The sequence below is a fragment of the Malaya genurostris genome, chromosome 2 (assembly GCF_030247185.1).
Source record: "Malaya genurostris strain Urasoe2022 chromosome 2, Malgen_1.1, whole genome shotgun sequence".
In the NCBI taxonomy this organism is placed as follows: domain Eukaryota; kingdom Metazoa; phylum Arthropoda; class Insecta; order Diptera; family Culicidae; genus Malaya; species Malaya genurostris.
In genome coordinates this window covers 199,414,103-199,435,701 of record NC_080571.1, presented here as the reverse complement: position 1 = coordinate 199,435,701, position 21,599 = coordinate 199,414,103, and the positions used below count along the sequence as shown (strand labels likewise).

The following is a 21,599-nucleotide window of genomic DNA, read 5'->3' as shown; positions in this document are numbered from 1 at the left end:
CGACAGTAGCTTTCAAATGAGCCTAAGTTTGTTAAAATCGGTTCAGTTATCTCTGATAAAATTGAGCGCGTTCAAATACAGCGCTTTTTGTCGATTACGTCACTTATACAATCATATCTCCGGAACCAAAAGTCACAGCCATTTGATCTTCGAACTTGATCAATGGCCCGATAGTACCTTTCAAACGAGCCCAAGTTTGTTAAAATCGGTTCAGCCATCTCTGAGGAAATTGAGCGCGTTCAAATTCAACGCCTTTTGTCGGTTACGTCACTTATACAATCATATCTCCGAAACCAAAAGTTACAGCCATTTGATCTTCGAACTTGATCAATGGCCCGAGCCCAAGTTTGTTAAAATCGGTTCAGCGATCTCTGAGAAAATTGAGCGCGTTCAAATATCTTCTAAAAGTGCACACACACATACACACACACATACACACAGACATTTTCCGATCTCGTCGAACTGAGTCGAATGGTATATAACACTATGGGTCTCCGAGGCTTCGTTCGAAAGTCGGTTTTTCCAGCAATTCTAATACCTTTCTATAGAGAAAGGCAAAACAATGTTTTATCAAAACACGAAACTCGTTTTTTTTCATTTTTTAAACAAACTACAAAACGACTTTACTCCAATTTCGATAACTCAGCTGTTTCTGGTCGGATCGACTTAAAATTTTGACCCGTTTCAAGCAAAGGTTAGTACTCTAGAAAGACGTGATTACTGGTTTACTACGAGCGCCATCTCTGCTTTAGTCTCGGGACTTATTGATCCATGTGTTATATCTAATGCTACTACAGAAATTAAAACTACTTAGATAATAATGTAATTGATGGAAGTCGAGTGTACTGAAACAGTTATTGAATATGTGGCGAATGATGGTAAGAGCTCTTTAATTAGGTCTGACATTAGGAAACCAACGAAAAGAGTAGACTCAGAAATTCTGCCTTTGAATATAGTAGATTGCTTCCAAAGCTGAACTTATGACATAGTTTCTTAACTCCACTCTTTTGATGTGGAACACATCTTTATTTTCTATATAGTGGTGCAAATCAGAAACTCAAGAAAAACTACACGTAGAAATGTGGTCAGGTTTTAAACACTTACAGCTCAGTCTATTTTGTATCAATTATTAATATTATTTCATCATTTGATAGGAAATATTTCTACGTTTCGATTTGAATGTATCAACCCACGTATTTTCATTTATATATATGATTGAAATTTTGATTAGTAGCGAGCAGTGTCCTATTTTGTCTGCTAAAAATCTCCGGCATACTGGATTTCCCTGCCATAGACGACGGTTTTGAAGGAGTAAGCGATGAATCAATGAGAGAGCATCGCTCTGATTGGTCAATCGATGCAAAAGCGAAGCTTTTGGAAGCACGCGAATCTATAAATAGAAGCGAAATTAAAGCTAGCGTTTCAGTCCTACTCGTAGCATGCTAGAGGTAGGTTGCTGCTAGACAGCAAGACAAAAGCGTGCCATAAAACGATTTGAAGCTTTAAGGGCTGAGGCCAGTTGTTAGCGTAAAACCGTGTGGCTCGCTGTGCGTATTACATTTCTCTCCATGCTCTCTCGTAAATGTGTAAAATGTTTTGATATTCAATGAACAAGTTGAATGTTGCCGTTTTCAGCTATGCAATTCTTCCTTCAGAAAAAAAGACTTTCCCGACCGCTAAAGTCAAACAATCATTCTGAAATTTTCACAGAATAATCTAAACTAATTCTCTAAGAGATTGTCAGTTGGGTTTTTTGATATTCGTCACCGTTTCTGAGAAAATCAGATTTGAAGCGTGAAAATAGCCCTTTAAAATGCCCTAAAACACACTAGTCTCAGCCCTTAATTGGTATGCTCTGATCTTGTGTCATGCAAGCTCGGAATTCCATGTTATGTCGTTTCCCCATGAGAAATTGACAACTACCCCTGGATAATTTTTGAATGCTTAAGATTAATTTCTAATTTATATTAGATGATCTCGATTGATAATGAGAAATAGTTTATCGCTTCAACCTAAATCGCAGAATGGTAGAGAAACTTAACGCTAAAAAAACTGCTTGCATAAAAAACTTGAAAACAAGCTTGGCGAAGAGAAGCTTAATTATCGAAATCGCAAGTATGTACAAAGATATAATTGCATGCATTTGGGATAATGGTGTAATTTCGTCGGTTATAAAACAAATGCAAATCAAGACAAAAGATGTTCGGTGTTGGTTCGGATTGATTCAACTTTTTGATTGTAGATCATTAGAAATTTTGATTGCCTTGTTCCACATCAATGGCTCGAACAACCCCATGTGGCTGATCCTTATAGTTTTTTAGCTTGGTTGTCAGAAAAAAGTTGATCAAATCAACGAAAAAAATAGTTTTTCTATGGGGATCTTTTCAATATCTGCATAAATGGTAACCCTGCTTACGAATTTGACGAGCAGAACAAAGCAAAGAAAAAAACAGTACCATATAATTAGCGGCCCTTACACGAGAATTATTAATGTCATTTTCATTAATTACTAAAGTAATGACATTTCAAATTTGTATCATTATTGCCCTTACACGTTCATTAAAAATGACATTACTTTTTAGTAATGACACTTTTAATGCTCGTGTAAGGGCCGCTATTGTGTTGTCGTTTATAAACGTCAGAGTTTTATACTGTGCAGTTCGATTTGGTGTCAACTGTGAAACATAAACTAAATACCTGTCGATTGTCTGCCATCCGCAAAAGATCGGAAGTCGATCTGTGATCTATGAATCCATTTGATGCAAAAATTACATTGAGGCGGGGCTGTCGATGGAACGGTGACCTGGCATCGATTTGCTTTGTATGCGAGACGTGTGATCGGAATTCATTTTAACCAACAATAACCTGAGTGCATGAGTACATGTAAAAAAATATTTTGGGTTTGATATAGGCTTAACATATATATCTACATACAACACGCCAATTTCACATTATAAGCTAAGGAGCTGGGATGAGGATTATAACTGCACGCATTTAGGTGCATTGTAGAACCTAGATATACGTTAGACACAAGCAAAACTTGACTGGAACACATGGTCGAGTCGAGTCAAGCGTAGGTGATGTTCTCAGCATATTGAAGTGTGTTTGCTTTTTAAAGAAATATTTATTCTTCTACCATATTTTTGTTCAAAACCATAAAATACTGCCAAAGCGCTTATGATAATTGTTTTTGTTCTCGATTCATGAAAAGATTACAGCAACATTTTTCAAAATTCGAGCGATATAACAATCCTCAATCTATGTACATTTGAAACTTACTATTACAATCCCAAAATGTGTCAGACTGTACTTCCGATTCAATTTTTATTAGGTAGAGAAATGAAAATAAACTATTTCACACAATTTTCAACGAATAATTTTATCAGAACCAACATCTTAAGGAACAAAATCTTCATCTCGATCATCATCGGAAAGGGAATCCTCATTTTCTTTCTCCTCGTCTTCTTCGTCTAACGTCTTGGCATCTGCTCCATTCTTTTCATCTTCTTTTGCCTTCAGTGCTTCAGCTCGTTTCTGTTCTGCGATTTGCTGTTCCACAACGGCACTGTTAGAACGGTGGTGAAATACGAACGAAACGCACTTGGTAATATCCCAGCACTTGGATAGAATTTCATCCGGGATGCCTTTATTATTGGAGCAGTGATACCAGTGCATCAAGTCGGACGTACAATCGCTGTCTTCTGGCGGTAGTTTGACCTGGTTATTGTTCAGACATCGTTTGCATTTGAATCTATAACATTAATAAAATACAGGTTGACTTTTGTTTGCATGTTAGTCAATGAAAAAACTTTTTCTCACATTGTATGTGTATCGGAAAGAGTGGACTCATCCATTCGGAATAGATCTTTTAGATCATCTTGCGTGAAGTGACGCTCGCCATCTTCATCGTTGTCCACCACCGTATTGGACAAAGCTTTCTTATGTGTTTGACGTTGGAAGATCTTCTCCTCTATTGTTCCAGTCTACAGCAGAGAAAAAAATGTTAAATCAGTACAATTTTGAATAGTATTTCTGGTTTGTTGTAGGCGTCTTATAATTTGTACTAAATTGTGCTTACCGCCAATAACCGATAAATGAAGCAAGGTTTTTTCTGTCCATCTCGCCAAACCCGAGCCATCGCTTGTTCATCGTTTGCCGGATTCCAGTCTGGATCGAACATTACCAGACGGTTGGCGCCTATCAAATTTAAACCGCAACCACCAGCCTTTGAACTGAGCATAAAGATGAATTCTTTTGAATCTGGTTTGTTGAATTCATCAACGACTTTTCCACGTTTTTTGATTGTCATAGTTCCGTCTAATCGAACATAGCCGTAGCTTCGCTTTCGACACAGCTTTTCGAACAAATCCAAGGTTTGCGTATAGTTCGAAACTAGAACAATTTTATCGTTGGTGTTCATTTTCAAACTGGCCAACATACAATCCAACAACATCAGTTTACCACCAAACTCCGGTCGCAGATCCCGAGCACTGTAGTTACTTGGTAGAATTTTGTGTGCTTTTTCAAAGCCATCTGCCCGTTCTTGGATCTTATCGTATACTAAATCCGGGTGGTTACAAAGTTTCTTGAGTGAGGTGATATTCGACAAAGCCGTTAGACTGGCCTTTACCTCACTCTTCTCTAGCACACTTTTTCGAATGGAATCCGACTGTAGAAAGCCCTTGTACAGTTCGTTCTGTATCTCGGTCATTTTCACACAAATCACCATTTCAAACTTGACTGGCAAATACTTGGTCAGTAACGAACTTGTCCTACGAATCATACAACGATTGACAAGAGATGCCAGCTCCTGCAGACGTTCTGCTGCCTTTTTGCGCTCATCTTCCGTTGAATTTGCATCTTGGCCACGGAGAATGGGATTCTCAAACTGACGCCGAAATTCCTAAAACAAAAGAGTTTGATTGTATGAGAAAAACAATTAAATCCTGAAATACCTACAACTGTGGTACCCAGCATTCCAGGGTTGACAAAATGTAAAAGACTATAATACTCGGTCAAATCATTCTGTATAGGTGTTCCGGATAGTAAAACTCTTCGTTTGGTTTTCAATCCCATTAGCGCTTGGTAGGTGAGATTCTCACAATTCTTCAACCGATGTCCTTCGTCACAGAGAACCGCTCCTACCTCAGAATTGTTTAAAATGTGAACATAAAGTCGAAACGTTTCGTAGCTAATAATCAACACAGGGGTTCCATGTCGCATACTTTGGTTGGCCATGAACTGTTCCAGCTCTTTGGTAGTGTGTTCTTTCGAACCTCCGTCCATCGCTAGGCAATTCACGCGACACCCCAGCCATTTTCCGAATTCCTTATACCAGTTTTTGACTAACGAACTTGGACAGACAATAATTGCTTTGCTTATTGTAGGCTTACAGTCAGGACTTTGTCGAAGTAAAGTCCACAGAAGCGTGATGCATTGTAATGTCTTTCCAAGTCTACAACGAAAAATCATAATTAATTCATTCTAATTTTATCAATTAAACAAAACTTAACCCCATTTCATCAGCCATAATGCATCCCTGGAAGTCCCCTCGCTTCCCAGTAACACATTCATACATAAATTTGACTCCTTCGCGTTGATGTGGTCGAAGAATATTTCCAAGTAGCGGATCAACGACAACGTGAACTTGGATCTTATTTTGGTCCATCTTCAGCTTGTCGTGTTCTGAAAGATCTTCCGGTGTGTACAATACTAGGGCATTGCAGGCAAATGGGTCATGAAGCGCCCTTCTCGCCGGTGGTCGTTTCATACCCAAACATCGCGTCGTATGTTCTGGTACATAATTCGGAATCGGAATTTTGAACGGCCGGGTAAGAATTTTCAAAATCATCAATTCGTATTCGGTGGCCAATAATTTTGGTGGGGGAGGCTCGGCATCCTTAGAATGTTTTTTAGATCGCTCTCGACATTCTCTTGTTCTTTTATGACACATCGAAATCGGACTTTTGAATGCGGAATTTAACGGAGAAAGCGCTGTGCTTTGACTCGGTGCCAAACTCTTACGCTAGATTGGATTGAAAATATGTAGTTGTTCATTAGATTAGTTATTAGATTTTCTCTTACCATTTTCAAGCATCAACTTGTTTAATTAGTTTCGTGAGATTTCAAACCGGCTGCAATTATTGATCAATAAACAGTCAATGTTTATTTTGTTAAACAATTATTTTGAATTAAAATTCTATCTATGAACGGATTCAGCGGACCAAGTTCACAAATATTCAATTACACTCACTCAAAATAATAACCATGTTATAGTTACGTGAAAAGTTATGTTTTTTGAGTTATTTTTCACCCTACTTTTCACGTAGGTTTTATTGGACTTGCATTTAAAAGCTGTTTAATGCATAATCCAGTAAAAGTTACGTGTTTTATAGGAAAAATGTAATGTGATCAATCAAAAAAAAGATTCACGTCATAGTTACGTGAAAAGTTCGCTACTAACATGTGATTGGGGCATATGCCCTTTTAAAAGCTATGAAAAGTAATGCTCATTACTCGACACCTTTTTAACGATATCTTATAAAAAGTGGAAGTGGAAGACAAAGTTTTTACTCTGAGACGGTAATGTTGACCTTAATTTGTTGTGCGAAAACTAACGTTTATTTATGCCGTTTTTCTTTGAAAAACACTGGTGACGTGTATTGCTCTGATTTTGCACTTTCGAGCAGAAGTGCATTTTTTTGACAGAGTTTTAGTGTCATTTCTGCTCGAAAGTGCAAAACAATAACAAATAAAGTATCCAAAACTAAGAGCAAATTCAGCAGCTGAAAGATTCATATGGGTGGTCTATAATGTAAATGAAACTGAAACAAATGTATCCCCATCAATCCGTTTTAGTTTTATTTATTCGACCAGTTCTACTGTCAAATTTAAAACTGGTCTACGATGCCGTTCTATTTTTTGTATATTTAAAACACGAGTAAAACACTGCTGGGGCTGCCAGTTTTTCTTGTTTTAAAATTCAGATTTAAATTTTGTAACTGGCATAAATTATGCATCTAGAACTAAAACACTACTGAATATGCCCTAATGATACTCGATCTGTTAACATTATTCGAGAAATCAATATTACACTGCACTGAGAAAAATTTTGTAGTAACCGTAACCTGTTTGCTATGAATATTTTAACTATACGTTTAAATAGTAACGATGACCACACTCAAAATAATAATCATATTATAGTTACGTGAAAAGTTATGTGAATATTTTCCACCCTACTTTTCACGCAGGTTTTAATGGACTGGCATTTAAAAGCTGTTTAATGCATAATCCAGTAAAAGTTACGTGTTTCATAGGTAAAATGTAATGTACTGTTCATATCACATTTATCTATCAGTTCATATCAAATTTAGATACCAGAAAATTACTATTTTATATATTGGTTGAAGTCAAAAGGGAGATTCCAGATTTTTATATAAATTTATGAAATGAAAAATGCCATGAAATATAAAACATTTATTTCAGAAAATTGTCATATAATTCCAATGGCTTAAAAAGCAACTAATAACGTCGTGGTATCTCAAATCGACAAGCCTTCAGAAATCGTTTATGTTGTCACTGCCATCCAACCGAAGCCGAAGTCGAGATCCAAGAACTCCCACAACACTACCGATGCAGGTTGAAGTCGCATTACATGGTTCCAGTGTCTCTAGCTTCATACCGACGGCCTGTTTGAAGCATTCGGCAGGAGCGAGTAAACTTCCGGACTCACGCAGGCACTCGGTCCAGTTGAACACATGGATACTTTCATTCTGGAATTGTCCGGTCGATGGAGTAAAAATTGTAATTAAATAACTTTTCTCGCAAATATTTACACTACTTACACTTGGAGGGCCACTGCTCACCATTTTAAGAATCGAGTTTTTTACACTGGAAATTCACGTAGATTGTTTGACGTTTGATCAATTCACGTAAACCTTATGTGATGACTCTATTCATTCTAGGGGATGTTCGTATAACATTCATTTTCGTCACGTAAAATATTCAATTTGACATTTGAAACCATTCTACGTGATTTTTCAAGTGAATCGAACGTGAGTTTTTATTTGAGTGTATGATGTGATTATTTTTATTTATTTTCTGTTTGTGAGCCTATATGAGAACGCACTCCAATGTATAATATTGTGGGATGCCAGATTGGTAACTTTGTCTGTAAAGTTACAGAATTTCACGGAGAGGTAAAGATTCGTATTGGTTCGCAATTGTTTCTTTTCTAATTGTTGACGTTGATTTCACAAAATATAGCTAATCTCTAGAGAACGTCAAGTATATGCTTGAAAGTTTTTCTTTGATTACTTTCGATTTGTATGATACAATCTACAATTCTTTTAACTCTTTACACCGGCATGATTCGATATGTATTGAAGAAATTGCTGAAGATTCATCAGTCAAAATAGAAAGTTTTTAATGTCCATTGAGAAATGTTCTCAAATCTTCCAATTCGTGCATATTTTACTCTTTCGAACCGTAAAAACGTATCATCCGTTCCCAGTGAAATTTGTAGACCCGCATAAGTCCGATCATCGGACCGATTGTGCACGATATAGGGCCGATCGTAGCGCTTCGATCGGCCCGTCATCGGACAATTCTGCACCATTTGCATCAACCGCGCTGACCTAAAAAAGCTTTATGTTTACATTATGTATCGCTAGAGAAACAGAGCGAAGGAATATCAAACAAGACATTTTCGAGCCGACGTCTTCCCGATAGGGTGTGAAAGATTGTTAAACATTTGTTTCCATCATAGAGGTAGTTTGCCCGATATATTCCATCCCCCGAGTATCAGACATCCGCTCTCTGCTTTGGTATATCTTCATTCTTTTGTTCTACCGATGCACTATGTAAGCTCGAAACGCAATCAAAAGCATTCTTGCACGATGCGTCCGATGTTCGGATTTACTGGGTTAGTGCTTGATATATAAAAATTTTAAAAATTCTCATGGCATCCCTGATCAGCAATGACAGAAACGAAAAATAATCAAAACAAATCCAATTCTATTATTTGTATGGTGAAATTACTTGTTAAATTATTTTCAAAATATAGGATTACAAATTCGAGTTATCGAAAAATCTAGCGGAATCATACAACCCATTTCAATGGCTCCTAAATCTGGTCAACCAAGAAGGGATAAAACTAAGGGTACAATCGAGTAGCGATTCGGATACCAACCTACATCGCCAACCGAAGATCCAGAGGATTTTTTACGTTATTCAATAATTCACATTACTATTGTTTCGGTACAAACCGGCGAATAAGCAACATAGCTACTATGGCCTTTCGAGATTGTAAAATTGTTAGGGCATTGGCCGGTATCGCAATGCGAATCTGGGCGGCCAGTGGAGCAGCTCTGTTGACTGCCTTTGTTATCTACATTGTCTATGGAGGGTTTTTTGCGTTTCTACTACTGCTGTTCGCCATCTCAGGTAAGTGATAAAGTTTGATAAGTTGTGATTTGGTACATTGTTTATGTCTTTTTTTAGGAATACTGTATCACGCACAAGATAATCTACTGTATCATCCTGATTTGCCAGCCAATTCCCGTATATTCATTCCCGTACCATCGATGCATGGTATGCCCTACGAAGCATTGCATTTGAAAACAAGAGATGGAGTGTCACTTCATTCTTTCTGGATACGGCACCTAGGCGATAAAGGTCGCTATGTTCCAACGATTGTTTATTTCCACGGAAACGCCGGTAATATGGGTCACCGGTTACAAAACTCCAGCGGATTTTTTCATAGTCTACAGTGTAACGTTCTAATGGTAGAATATCGGGGTTACGGTCTTTCCGATGGCACTCCAAATGAGAGAGGATTCTTCTCGGACGCTCGAGAAGTGGTAGACCATTTGTTCAGTCGGCACGATTTGGACCACAGCCAAATTGTTGTGTTTGGGCGATCGTTGGGAGGAGCTGTGGCTATCGACCTAGCAGCCGATGCGGTGTACGGCTCGAAACTAATGGGAGTGATGGTGGAGAATACTTTTACAAGCATTCCTGATATGGCAGTGGAATTAATACACCCTAGTATTCGTTATTTGCCTCTTTGCTGTTATCGGAATAAGTTTCTTTCGGTGCACAAGGTCCAGTTTATCTCGGCACCTATTTTGTTCATTTCGGGCCTAGCAGATACTTTAGTGCCTCCAAAGATGATGGCGATGATGCATACTCGCTGTGGCAGCACGCGTAAGCAGATGCTGCAAATCGTCGGGGGATCTCACAACGATACCTGGGCCATCAGTGGGTAAGTGATTAGATCAATCGTAATAGACATGCACAGTTTGGTTGGTTTATTTGACCACGTTTTTAAACTTAACACTATTGTCTAATTTTATATGTACATATAAAAGAAATGCTCGAAAGCATCAAATAATAATTATTATGCGTATTTCTCGCAAGGAAATTGTTCAACTTAAAACATTGGCTTTACCTATGTTCCAGAAAGTACGATAGTGAAATGGTCGCAAGTACTCATGTAAAGTCATGAATTACTTTCTAGTCTATACTGACGAAATCGTAATGTATTTGACTTATCTAATGCATTTATCCACTTAGAGTTTTATAAAGAATCAACATATTTAACCAATTTTTTATGGAATTCGTAATATTTGATAATAAGATATTGCGAATTCCATAAAAATAAGCACGGAACAGGCATAATTCGGTTCTCCGAAAAATGATATGGTGTGTCCCAGAAAGTCCAAACACGATTTTATGCGCATTTGTAAAGCTTTGTATGCATATGTGGTATGGCTGAACCGATTTTCACAAACTAAGATTGAAATAAAAGTTTTTAAAAAATTCCCATTGAAAATTCTTGAGTTTTGTTTGGATCTGACAAATAAAAGATCTTATAATCTTCATTCCATCCCAATTCCTAAATTTAATGTTGACCCGACCTTCGGTTTCGAAATAACAGGGTGGTAAGTGTAAAAGTTCCAATTTCAAATTACTTTGCTCAGAGGTGGCGCGACCGATTTTTACAAAGCTAGATTCAAAGGAATGGTTTAATGGTCTTATATAAAACTTCTAAATTTTATCTGGATCCGTATTCCGGTTCCGGAATTACAGGATTAAGAGTGTTGAACATTTAAAGCAGTTACACAGAGCAGTGACGAAAAACATAGAAAAATGGGCTTGTTAGGGGGCTCAAATCAGTTCCAATCGATAGGCCTTGTTGGAAGCCCCGGAAATAGTGGTCACAAATTATAAAATGTAACAAACACACGTTTGGCCGGTTCAAACTTAGCTTCACTTAGGTTATGATTCCATATATAACTTCTGAATTTCATCCGGATTGGATTTCCGGTTCCGAAATTACAAGGTGTCCAAAATTTTAAACCGTCTTATAAAGCGCATTGGAACGTACATGCGGTGGTACGGGATCAAGAAAACACAACACTGCCTCTACGAACGAAGTACTCTGTGTGTGATGTTCGATTTCGTACACGCGATAAAGAGAACGAAAACCAATACCGAAGCTTGATTTTGAAAACACCAGCGAGTTCATCGGCACCGAGCACACATTAGTCCGAGTTTTCTACAGTTTTGAAGAAAACAGAATCGCGACACAGGCACGAATGTCTGTTACCGGTGTGTCATATTTGTTGAATACGATGCTGATATAAAGACAGGATAATGAAAGATAAAAATGTCCAACCTCCATATAGTTGATGACACAAAAAAGTACGATTTTTTTTAAACTAAGCGTACTAAGCTTTCAGTTAAACAATAATCAAGAAATTATGACGAGTACATCAATGACGATGAAGATGATGAACTCCAGTAAGTCAAGGAGGAGACCTATTCATGTCATCGGTAATATGATCAGATGGCAAGCGAATCACTACTATGTTTAACAGCAGACAATCCTGTGCTGTAGTTTGACTTTAAAATGACCCTTTTTAGGGCCTAATTGAGAATTATATAGATTTTTCTTCTAAATTGTACTCGTTATAAAAATATTCAACTATAATGATACTGCTCCAACTAATCGAGTTGGAGTTACTTTGTCCGGGTTGGCGGTTCAATGCAAAGGCCGCTGGTATTACAGTTGTCGTATGTTCGAGCCCCATTTCCATTCAAACATAAAAATTATCCAAGATGTCGAGAAATATCTAAATCGCTTGAAAAATCAAATATATATTATGTTCAAACAAGTAAAAGAAAATAAAGATTATTGGAATTGAAGAAAACTGTGTTTAAAATTGCACATCTTCATTTAGAGTGACCATGCAAAAAAGGGTAAAGTTTTTCGGGATTTGGCTCACAACTCGCATACTTAGTTGCATACTTAACAAATAGACTCCGGCAACACCGGTTCCGGAAATGGTGGTCAAAAACTCTAAAACGAAACTTACTCAATTTTCTCCGAGATGGCGTGACCGATTTTCTAAAACTTAGGTTCAAATGAAAGGTCCTATAATCTGTTGAATTTCATCCGGGTACGACTTCCAGTTCGGAAATTATAGGGTGAAGTGTGTTTAAAATTTCGAACCGTCATTTAGTGCACCGATGCAAAATAAAAAATAATTCTTATTAACTTGACATAACTGTTTACAAATTGAAAAGTTTATGATAGTTTATACTCAAAGAAAGTTTCTAATTTTATTCAAATTTGAAAAAAAAATTTCTTGACAGAATTTTCTAGCGGTATTTTTGAAAATATAAGTAATATGAGAAAGGCATTTTATCAACAAATCAGTGGCTATTGAATATATTCAACATTATCTACTCGTAGGTTCTTTTAAGAACCAACAAACTATCCTCATGGGATTTTTTTCATATACATAAGTTTTTCTTTGCCGTAGCAACCACGATTCATAGTATTTTAAACCTAATATATTTCGAATATTATTTTAGTTTGTCGGTATTCATTAGTTAGATCAAACTCTGTTTTTATCAAGCGATTTGCTACTATAAATTACATTTAAAAAAACATTTATTTTGTACATGATCTTATAACTATTTCAGGTTTGTTTGTATCGGTTCATCACTTTTATTCAACGTAAGATAGCTAACTATTGGTTGAACTCATGGAAGAGGAAGGTGTCTAACATAAAATAAAAATGAAATTTGGACTCTAATGGACTTAATGAAATGATAAAGGAGTTTAATGTGTGGAAGGTCACGACCAAAGCTAATAAAAGTCATTTTCATTGACTGAAAAATAGACGAAAATGGCAAGAAATTACTGCACTCTCAGCTTCGCTTGCAAACTATGAGAACGAAATCCATGTCCAGTCATTGACATTAGCGGGAGAGTAGTTTCAAAATTGTGTTTTTTCTTTCATCTGCCCTTTCAGTCATTTGCAGTTTTCAGTGAAAATCCCATAGTATGCAGTGTCGATATTCAACCAAAGCTGTGAGAATTGAAAACGACAGAAAAAGGTTTCACAATAAGTTTTAACTGTTGGTGCTAGAATTTGTAGCAGTTATGGTTTCCAAAGAAGTTCTGGGATGTAATTACTTCGATTTGCCATATTTTAGTCGCTTTTTATAGCCAAGTGTCACAGATTTTCAATACATCGATGAAAGAATGAGAATTGAAATTCTGCTGTTGCTACCTGAAGACGTTAGTTTGGTTTCGTCTTGTCACAGAGGAAAGAGTGACGTTTGCAATTATACTCTCTCATTTTTTCGATGAGAAACGAAAATGCTTCATCTATCTTCGTTTGTTCTGGTGCCGGTCATTTGCGAATGAGACAGTAAAACATTCAAAATCAGACTGTTGGAATGGTTTCCTTCATTGAGAATGCGTGACAATTTGAAGCTCTGGTTACGACATAAACTACCATCACGTTTCGTAAACAGCTAGATTAAGTTAATATAGATTTAAATGTGGCAACCCTTCACGCTGTACAAAATTGAACAAAGCGCACTGTGTGCTAGGCGGTGGCGTTTTCTTCTTCCATACCAGCATTACCAATTTTGCGTCATTCTGTATGATAGTTTGAAAGTTTTGATACTCATTCAAACGTCGGTTTTCACAGTGATTGTATAGCCTTTCTATATGAAAAAGGCAAAAACGATATACTTTTGGATGAGAAGTTTTTATAAAACTTATATCGTATTATCGATACAATAGAAGGATTCGGCGTTCTGCACGTCGAGCAAATCTGTAAATAACCAATAAATAAAATCAATAAAACTGCGACGTTGTAACTAAGACAGCAATTTGTTTTGAACTGCCATAAGCATAAGCCTCTGAAGCCTCTCCTGAAAGTGTACATACAAGTTTTAACAGAGCCAAACGAGACTAAGAGAATAGCAAACTTTTTATCTTCTTGAATCTGTGCAGTAACTCATGTGCACGGAAAAGAGACTAACACAACTACACTCGCAATTTCAGTGCACAAGGCAAAGTGCTCGAGCCCGATTGAAAATAAAACAAACTTTTTGCCGTAGCCGACCCGAACCCGAAATTAATTTTTTTATTCAATAATATAATGTTTAGGGCACACTGCTTAAGCTCTAAGATGCCAAGGGTTTTTTTTAAATTTTAATTAACGACTAACTTAAAACTAGGGTTGTATCATTAGGTAATGTCGTGTTGGGGTCGCAGTGGTCGACTTTGGCAGATCCAGCCTTCAGCTGGCGACCGGCCGGTGGATTGAATCAGCACCGGCCGGTGGATTGAATATATCATGAGAGTCTTCCAGATGACGTTGGTATGTATCAATGTTGGCCGCATTTTTCGGTCCGCGGGAAACTCCCCCAGGCTACGAATACCCGGCGGGTGGCCTGCATGCTGTTGATAAACTAGAGCGGGCGATGATGGTGTTGTTACGAAAGAAAATGAAAAAAAATATAGAGAAGTAAATATTGCAGAAAACGGAATAAAAAGGGAATATGGGAATGAAATGACTAAAAACGACTGAGATCTAATTAGTTGACATCGTGATGGTGAAGAGGCGGGGAGGGGGGAAGCGAAAAGGTTAGTGACAGCAAAAAGATCTTGTTAGTTCCGATGAATATGGTGGACAGATGAGAAATCGGGAGAATCGGCAGAAGTTAGTGTCGAACCTGCAGGTGAAGATTATTCTTAGCCACAGTTGAAACAACGTCGATAAATAGAAGGAACTTTCAAAGCAAGATGTAACAGATTACACTTGTATATTAATGTGTTTAAGGTAATGATATATGAGAAGCATATATGAACTATCCCGACTCGCCAACACATCCCGAACCGGAACCTCAGGCGGTCTACCTCGGGGCCTGAGAGATTCCAGTAGCTCCGACCTGGCGTCGCGATACTCTACGCACGATCACAGGACATGCTCGATATCCTGATAACCGTCGCCACAGGTGCAGAGCCCGTTCTTCACGATCCCGATATGCCGGAGATGTGCGTTGAATGTATAGTGATTTCACATGAGCCGTGACATAACGCGAATGAAATCACGACTCACGTTCACCCCCTTGAACCAAGATTTCGTCGATACCTTAGGGATAATGGAGTGTAGCCATCGTCCCAGTTCGTCATTTGTCCATGAAATTTGCCAACTTTCGAGAGTTTTTTGACGAGAAATACTGAAAAATTCATTGAAGCAGATTGGTCTTTCATAAATGTCACCTTGTAATGCGCCCACCTTAGCCAGTGAGTCTGCCTTTTCATTGCCCGGAATGGAACAGTGCGAAGGGACCCAGACTAACGATATTGTAGAAGACCGTTCAGATAAAGTTCGCAAGTGCTCCCGTATTTTCCCCAGGAAATATAAGGGATAATTTCCTGGCTTCATTGCCCGGAGAACTTCTATTGAGTTCAGACTGTCCGTGACGATGAAGTAATGGTCTTCGGGCAAGGTTTCAATGATTTCGAGGGTGTACTGAATAGCAGCTAATTCTGCGACGTAAACTGAAGCCGGATCACTGAGTTTGTACGAAGCGGTGATGTTTTGATTGAAGATACCGAAGCCTGTGGACTTGTTGATGTTTGATCCGTCAGTATAAAACATCTTTTCACAGTTGACTGTTCTAAATTTGCTATTAAAAATATTAGGGGCCGCTTGAGGGCGTACGTGATCCGGAATTCCATGAATCTCTTTTTTCATGGATGTATCGAAAAACACAGCAGAATCAAAAGTATCCAAGAAATGAGCAGGGTTGGAATCAAACGAAAAAGGATTAATATTCTAAGCCATGTAATCAAAATACAAGGACATAAAACGGGTCTGAGAATTGAGCTCGACAAGCCTTTCGAAGTTTTCAATCACCATCGGATTCAAGATATCGCATCGGATTAGCAATCGATATGAGAGATCCCAGAATCGATTTTTCAACGGTAAGACGCCCGCGAGCACTTCGAGACTCATCGTACGAGTCGATTGCATGCAACCCAAGGCAGTACGCAAACAACGATACTGAATTCTTTCCAGCTTGATGAAATGGGTGTTTGCGGCGGATCGGAAGCAGAAGCATCCATATTCCATAACGGACAATATCGTTGTTTGGTACAACCTGATCAGGTCTCCTGGGTGGGCACCCCACCATGATCCGGTTATTGTATGAATAAAAAATGTTAATTCCCTGCTGGCATTTTTGTTTCAGATACCTAGTGTGACATCCCCAGGTGGCTTTGGAGTCGAACCATACCCCGAGATATTTGAATGTGAAGACCTGAGCTATGGTTTCACCCCTTAGTTGAAGCTGTAATTGGGCTGGTTCTCGCTTCTTCAAAATTACAACTAGCTCAGTTTTCTCCGTAGAGAATTCGATACCCAGTTGAAGAGCCCATGTTGATAAGTTGGCTAGAGTATCTTGTAACGGCCCTTGCAGATCGCCAGCTTTGGGTCCTATAATAGACACAACGCTGTCGTCGGCAAGTTGTCTTAGCGTGCAAGATGTGTTGATACATTTATCGATGTCGTTTACGTAAAAATTTTATAAAAGGAAATAATTTTTTCTTTCAAACCCGAACACGACATGTACCCGATAGAAAGATAAAAATATACCCGTACCTGACCCGAACCCGAAAAAAGTCCCGAAACCTTAAAACACCCGACTACATATCTTTGTCTGTACCCGAATCTGACGAATACCCGTCGGGTTCGGGTTCGGGTCGGGCTTCGAGTACAAATTGCCGAAAACCGACCATCTCTCTTGACCAGCAGTTTAGGGTGAATTTGTGCATATTGTGCTCTGAAAAAAAAGCTCATTATTGGTCGGTACCATCTAAAAATAGTTTCATCGAATGAAGAATTTACAAAATAATTGAAAGTGGGTGAGGATGCAGTTGAGGACGCGGCGCCACTGATAACCATGTCTAGTCATTTGAAGTTTCGCTAGCTCCGTTTCAAGCGCCCATAAATCTATCTGTTTTACTGTCTCAGCTGCTGGAAATGAACAAGTTCGAATGAATTAGGCTTTACACGATGACGACACAAATGAACTGCCGATGAATCAAGCTCATCTTTGACAGCTGCCGGGCGGTGGTTTGTTCCACAGTGAAAAGAATTAAAAAGATTGCCCTGTATGCGTTTCCAGCATCAAGGAGCGATATTTGTATAAATCTGTTTAGTGTGAGGCGACTGGCAATTTGTCAAACTCAAACGATGAATCTCTGATGAACTTTTAAACTGTAAACAAACCACCGGCGGCTGTCAAAAAAAGTTCATTCTGTTCATTTTGTGAGGTTATGTTATGCTATCAGCGGTTTGTTTATGTGTTCATTGCGTTCATTCTAATTTGAATACGTGCTAATAGATATGTAAACAAACCACTGATAGCTGTCAAAAGATGAACTTGATTCATCGGCAGTTCATCGTTAGTTCATTTGAGTGGCCATCGTGCAAAACCTAGCTCGTGTAAAACCTAATTAGATTTTTTATCGTGACATCACAAATGAACAAGCATTCATCCTTGACGGTTCAGCGGCACTGTTAACAAACAAGCTTGAACAAAAATCGAAGAACACATCTTAAACAATAATCTTTACACACTGCAACTAGTCACTTTTATTTAATAAATCTCAAAAACAAACCGTATCCAATCGTGAACAAATGTTTTAAAACTTTATTTAGGCAATATGGACCGTAAATGGTCTCACTGAATTTGTAAACAGATGAACAAAAAAATCTCTGTTTACAAACAGCACTGCTGAACTGTCAAAATGTGTTCATCCGATTGAGGTTAGAAATGACGGTAAAAAACCTTATAGGCATGAACATAAGCTCAATGACAGAAAAGTATTCCGACAGGTATAGTAAACAAAAGGTCATTTAGTTAACAATTTTCACTAGCAAGTATGAATAAATATTTTCCGAATTTTTGGTATGCATAGAGAACGTATTCCGAAGAATTCAAAATGAAGGTTGGAATAGAAAACAATAAATTTAAGTACATTCCGTGATTGTTATTTCAGTTATCAAGAATGGTTTATCGTTCATTTATTCATTTATGTCAAGATATTCAACTGAATATTCAGTTAGGAGTTCATCTGATAGACGCTCTCTCAATCAATTGAAAACGATGCTTGTTATTTGAAGGGAGAAACTGACGACGGTTTAACTGAGTTTCAATTGACGGTATAACGAATGAAGAAGTACATGCATCGCGCCAGTAAGCGGTGGAAGTATTGAGTATGAAGTATAGCACAGTTAACTGACAACTGATGTGTGCAGTCGATTTTAATTGAATGAAATTAAATGAAAAATTTCACAGCACTGACGATTCCGAAAGCGAAGAAGTAAAGGTGGCACAATTAACACAATCCATCAACTAGTGAGAACGATATTCGATATTCCGAAGTTTAATAGATGCATATCAGGTTGATTCGTATTCACGTTATTCGATTATGTCTCTGACATTACCCACCCGTCTTTGATGTATCCGGCTTCTGAGTGGACCAGCCTTCAATCAGATTAATGTAATATCTTTCTTTCAATTTAAGAAATTAATGCGTTTCAAATGTATTGAATTACAAAGCTGGATGCCGAGTCCGGGTGTAACACCGACCTTGCTAGCTGCAATTTGAATATAGTCCTGTCTCGTTTTAGTAAACGTACGACATAATGCTGCCTGGCAGACCTTATTTTCAAAATTTGATTCATGATTTTTTAATTGCCCCTGATTTATGATGTAATCACCATTTGCTGGATACGGAAAATGAGTGCAGGCACCGACACACTCATGAGTACAAGTGTAACCAAGTCAAGTCGATATAACTTACAGTCCGCATTACGTACTGTGAATGTAGGATAATCTTCTTCCGTCGTACGATGTTTTCCGATCGTATCAACTACCGCCGAGTACGAAAAGATGTGAGGGTTTAGACATATGAGATGTGCTCACTGTGTCTAGCTCCCGAATGCTCCGTTTGCCTTCAAATTAATGGGTAAGGAGAACATTATCATTGCTCACCAGGGAAAACCCCTTTTCATTATTTTTCGGCGTGAAACATATCGCTTAGGCTTTGGCGGAGGCGACATTTTCAACCTTCATGTTGACACTTTTGCTGGAAACCGAGAAGCGTAAAGTTTTGTACGTGTCTGTTGTACTTTGGAAATTTAGGATACAGTGTGGATTCGGTCGGCGGGTCGGTAAGTGCTTCCAGCCTACTTAGTTTTCTTAATATTCGAAAAACGGTAAATAATGTAAAGTACTGGTAGCTGACAGTTTAGTTGAATGAAGTTAAAAAATCTATACTGTTAATCGAAATGTCAATCTCTCATTTATTTTTCGCATTTCATAAAGAGCCACTAACAAAACTGATACCTTTTGGTACAATGTGTCTTGCTGGCATCACCGGTGCTTTCTATTTTCCATATTGGTGCCCAATAAGTAGCTGAGTAAGTTCATGCACAAAGGGTGTAATGGTTGACATACTGCTGTCCAACTTTGACGGAAATTGGGACGCTAAACATATACGTGCTTTGCCGGGTCTAGATGGCTGCTCGAACGAACTCAACATTATGAGAGCACAGATTCCCTATGGGAAGGGTTGCACTCCCAAAATGGTTAAATGATGGCTAATGAAATTTTTATACATAATTAAAAGGATATCCAACACAGCACATTGTCTTTGCTCGATCGTCTGAAAAGACGAAAGACTGAACCGGAGGCCGGCGTATGTGTTTTTCAATGTAGGGCTTTAAATTTATGCAAATTGAGGGACGGCATTGGCAAACAGAGGTGTGCGGGATAGGGTGTGTGCTTTGTGCGTCCTTGTTGAGTCAAAAGTTTTACGACATTCCTCTGTAGAGCCTGATTTAAAATTCCATTTGCCACAAAGCATTCTTCTCATTAAATCCCGTAATTAATCTCACCATTCCATTGTCATTCAAATTGACAATGGAGGATTTGGCTCTTCGGTTACCTTATCTAATAACGAATATATGGAATAATTGCTTGTTTTTGTATACGTTCATTAGGTTACATGTATTGGAATTTTGATTTAATTTTTATGAGCACTTTTATTACCAATCTTCAAGCCACCTTCATAATAATTATATTCTTTGAGATAATTTGGTTTCTCTTTCCTATATTCAGTATTATGAGTGGTGAATTCGATTTGTCAGCTATCATTGAATATGTTCCGCTATAATAATGGGCGTAATTGGATTGATCTCTAATTTTATTGTATTAGCATAAGCATTAGAGACCGTCCGTGTGTGACTGTTTGGTTATTGATCAAAACATGTTTTACTAGTTTGTTAGTAAATGCTTTTTTTAAATAAAATTATCTTGCTTTTATTACTCTGGGTAACCGAATACCGCAAATGCTTCAAAGCTTCATCGTGTTATATGTTGATATGTACTTCCTACTGAACATACGATGCACGAATCGATTATTTTACGAAACTTGAAACGCGCGAAACGTCGTTTTGGAAGGGGCTCTCAGATAAAAAAAATGCTATAGATGATTGTGTTCCTTTTGTAAATATTTACAAATATTAGTAAATGTAAATATCAAAAGTACAGGCTATTGTACACGGAAAGACCGAAATCAGCATTTTGGCGAAAAAATTAGTTGATTTTCTGATTTTAGTTAGTTATTTTTTGAGACAACTAAAAAAGTCTTACTTTTGCTAATTTAGATTTTCTAATTCTAGTTCCCTTAATAATAATAAAATATTTGTTGAAATGGCTATTTTTTTAGTTGAATTCACCAATTAAACGTGCTCTCATTTCTTAGCTAAGGCACAATTCATATCCATTTTTTAGTTGAATTAGAGAAATAAAACGTTGTTTTCAACCAACATAAATGGTTGAATTGGTTTCTGCAATTCGCAGCTATATGGCGCTCTGTCACCGAAAAAAACGTTAACACCGTAATGACTACTAGCCACTAGATGGCACACTACTACTTTCTGTCGCGGTTATCTTTTCTATATTGACAGGTATAAATACGATGTTGTATTGGAGAAAAAGACATAAGCGAAACATAAACTTCTTTTTGAACATTTTACTTCTAAATCACTGTTTTCTTCATTCGACTTCGCGAAATCGACTCATTCACTGAAAACTTTGAGCACTCGGAAAACAAAATCCGAATACAAGTAGAACACCGGACGGCATAGTCGGAAGATTGAAAGATACAAAATACTTTATTTGACATATACTATTAGAGTGCAACATTC

The 21,599-nt window shown here is 37.8% G+C and overlaps 2 protein-coding genes across 2 annotated transcripts in view; one reads left to right on the top strand and one right to left on the bottom strand.

Moving 5' to 3' along the window:
* Positions 1 to 3,363: 3,363 nt before the first annotated feature.
* LOC131426975 (DNA repair and recombination protein RAD54-like) lies at positions 3,364 to 6,233 on the bottom strand. The gene is made up of 6 exons (XM_058589811.1): positions 6,085 to 6,233; positions 5,514 to 6,025; positions 4,960 to 5,455; positions 4,079 to 4,903; positions 3,820 to 3,983; positions 3,364 to 3,751 (listed from the first exon to the last, which is right to left on the bottom strand). Exons 1-6 carry the CDS (start codon positions 6,085 to 6,087, stop codon positions 3,397 to 3,399), a joined length of 2,355 nt encoding a protein of 784 aa, XP_058445794.1. The 5' UTR covers positions 6,088 to 6,233; the 3' UTR covers positions 3,364 to 3,396.
* A 2,765-nt stretch (positions 6,234 to 8,998) lies between these two features.
* LOC131426974 (protein ABHD13) overlaps positions 8,999 to 21,599 on the top strand; it is a 32,975-nt gene continuing 20,374 nt past the window's right edge. The window contains exons 1-2 of the mRNA XM_058589810.1: positions 8,999 to 9,444; positions 9,502 to 10,264. Of these exons, the coding sequence (XP_058445793.1) occupies positions 9,291 to 9,444; positions 9,502 to 10,264 (917 nt within the window). The 5' untranslated portion in view covers positions 8,999 to 9,290. The remainder of the gene's footprint in view (positions 9,445 to 9,501; positions 10,265 to 21,599) is intronic.

Excerpts from the sequence above, each read along its gene's own strand:
- LOC131426975 (XM_058589811.1), bottom strand. Across the intron at positions 4,904-4,959 it reads GAATGCTGGGTACCACAGTT|GAATTTCGGCGTCAGTTTGA; the intron begins GTAGGTATTTCA and ends CTTTTGTTTTAG. Across the intron at positions 3,752-3,819 it reads CTTTCCGATACACATACAAT|ATTCAAATGCAAACGATGTC; the intron begins GTGAGAAAAAGT and ends TTAATGTTATAG.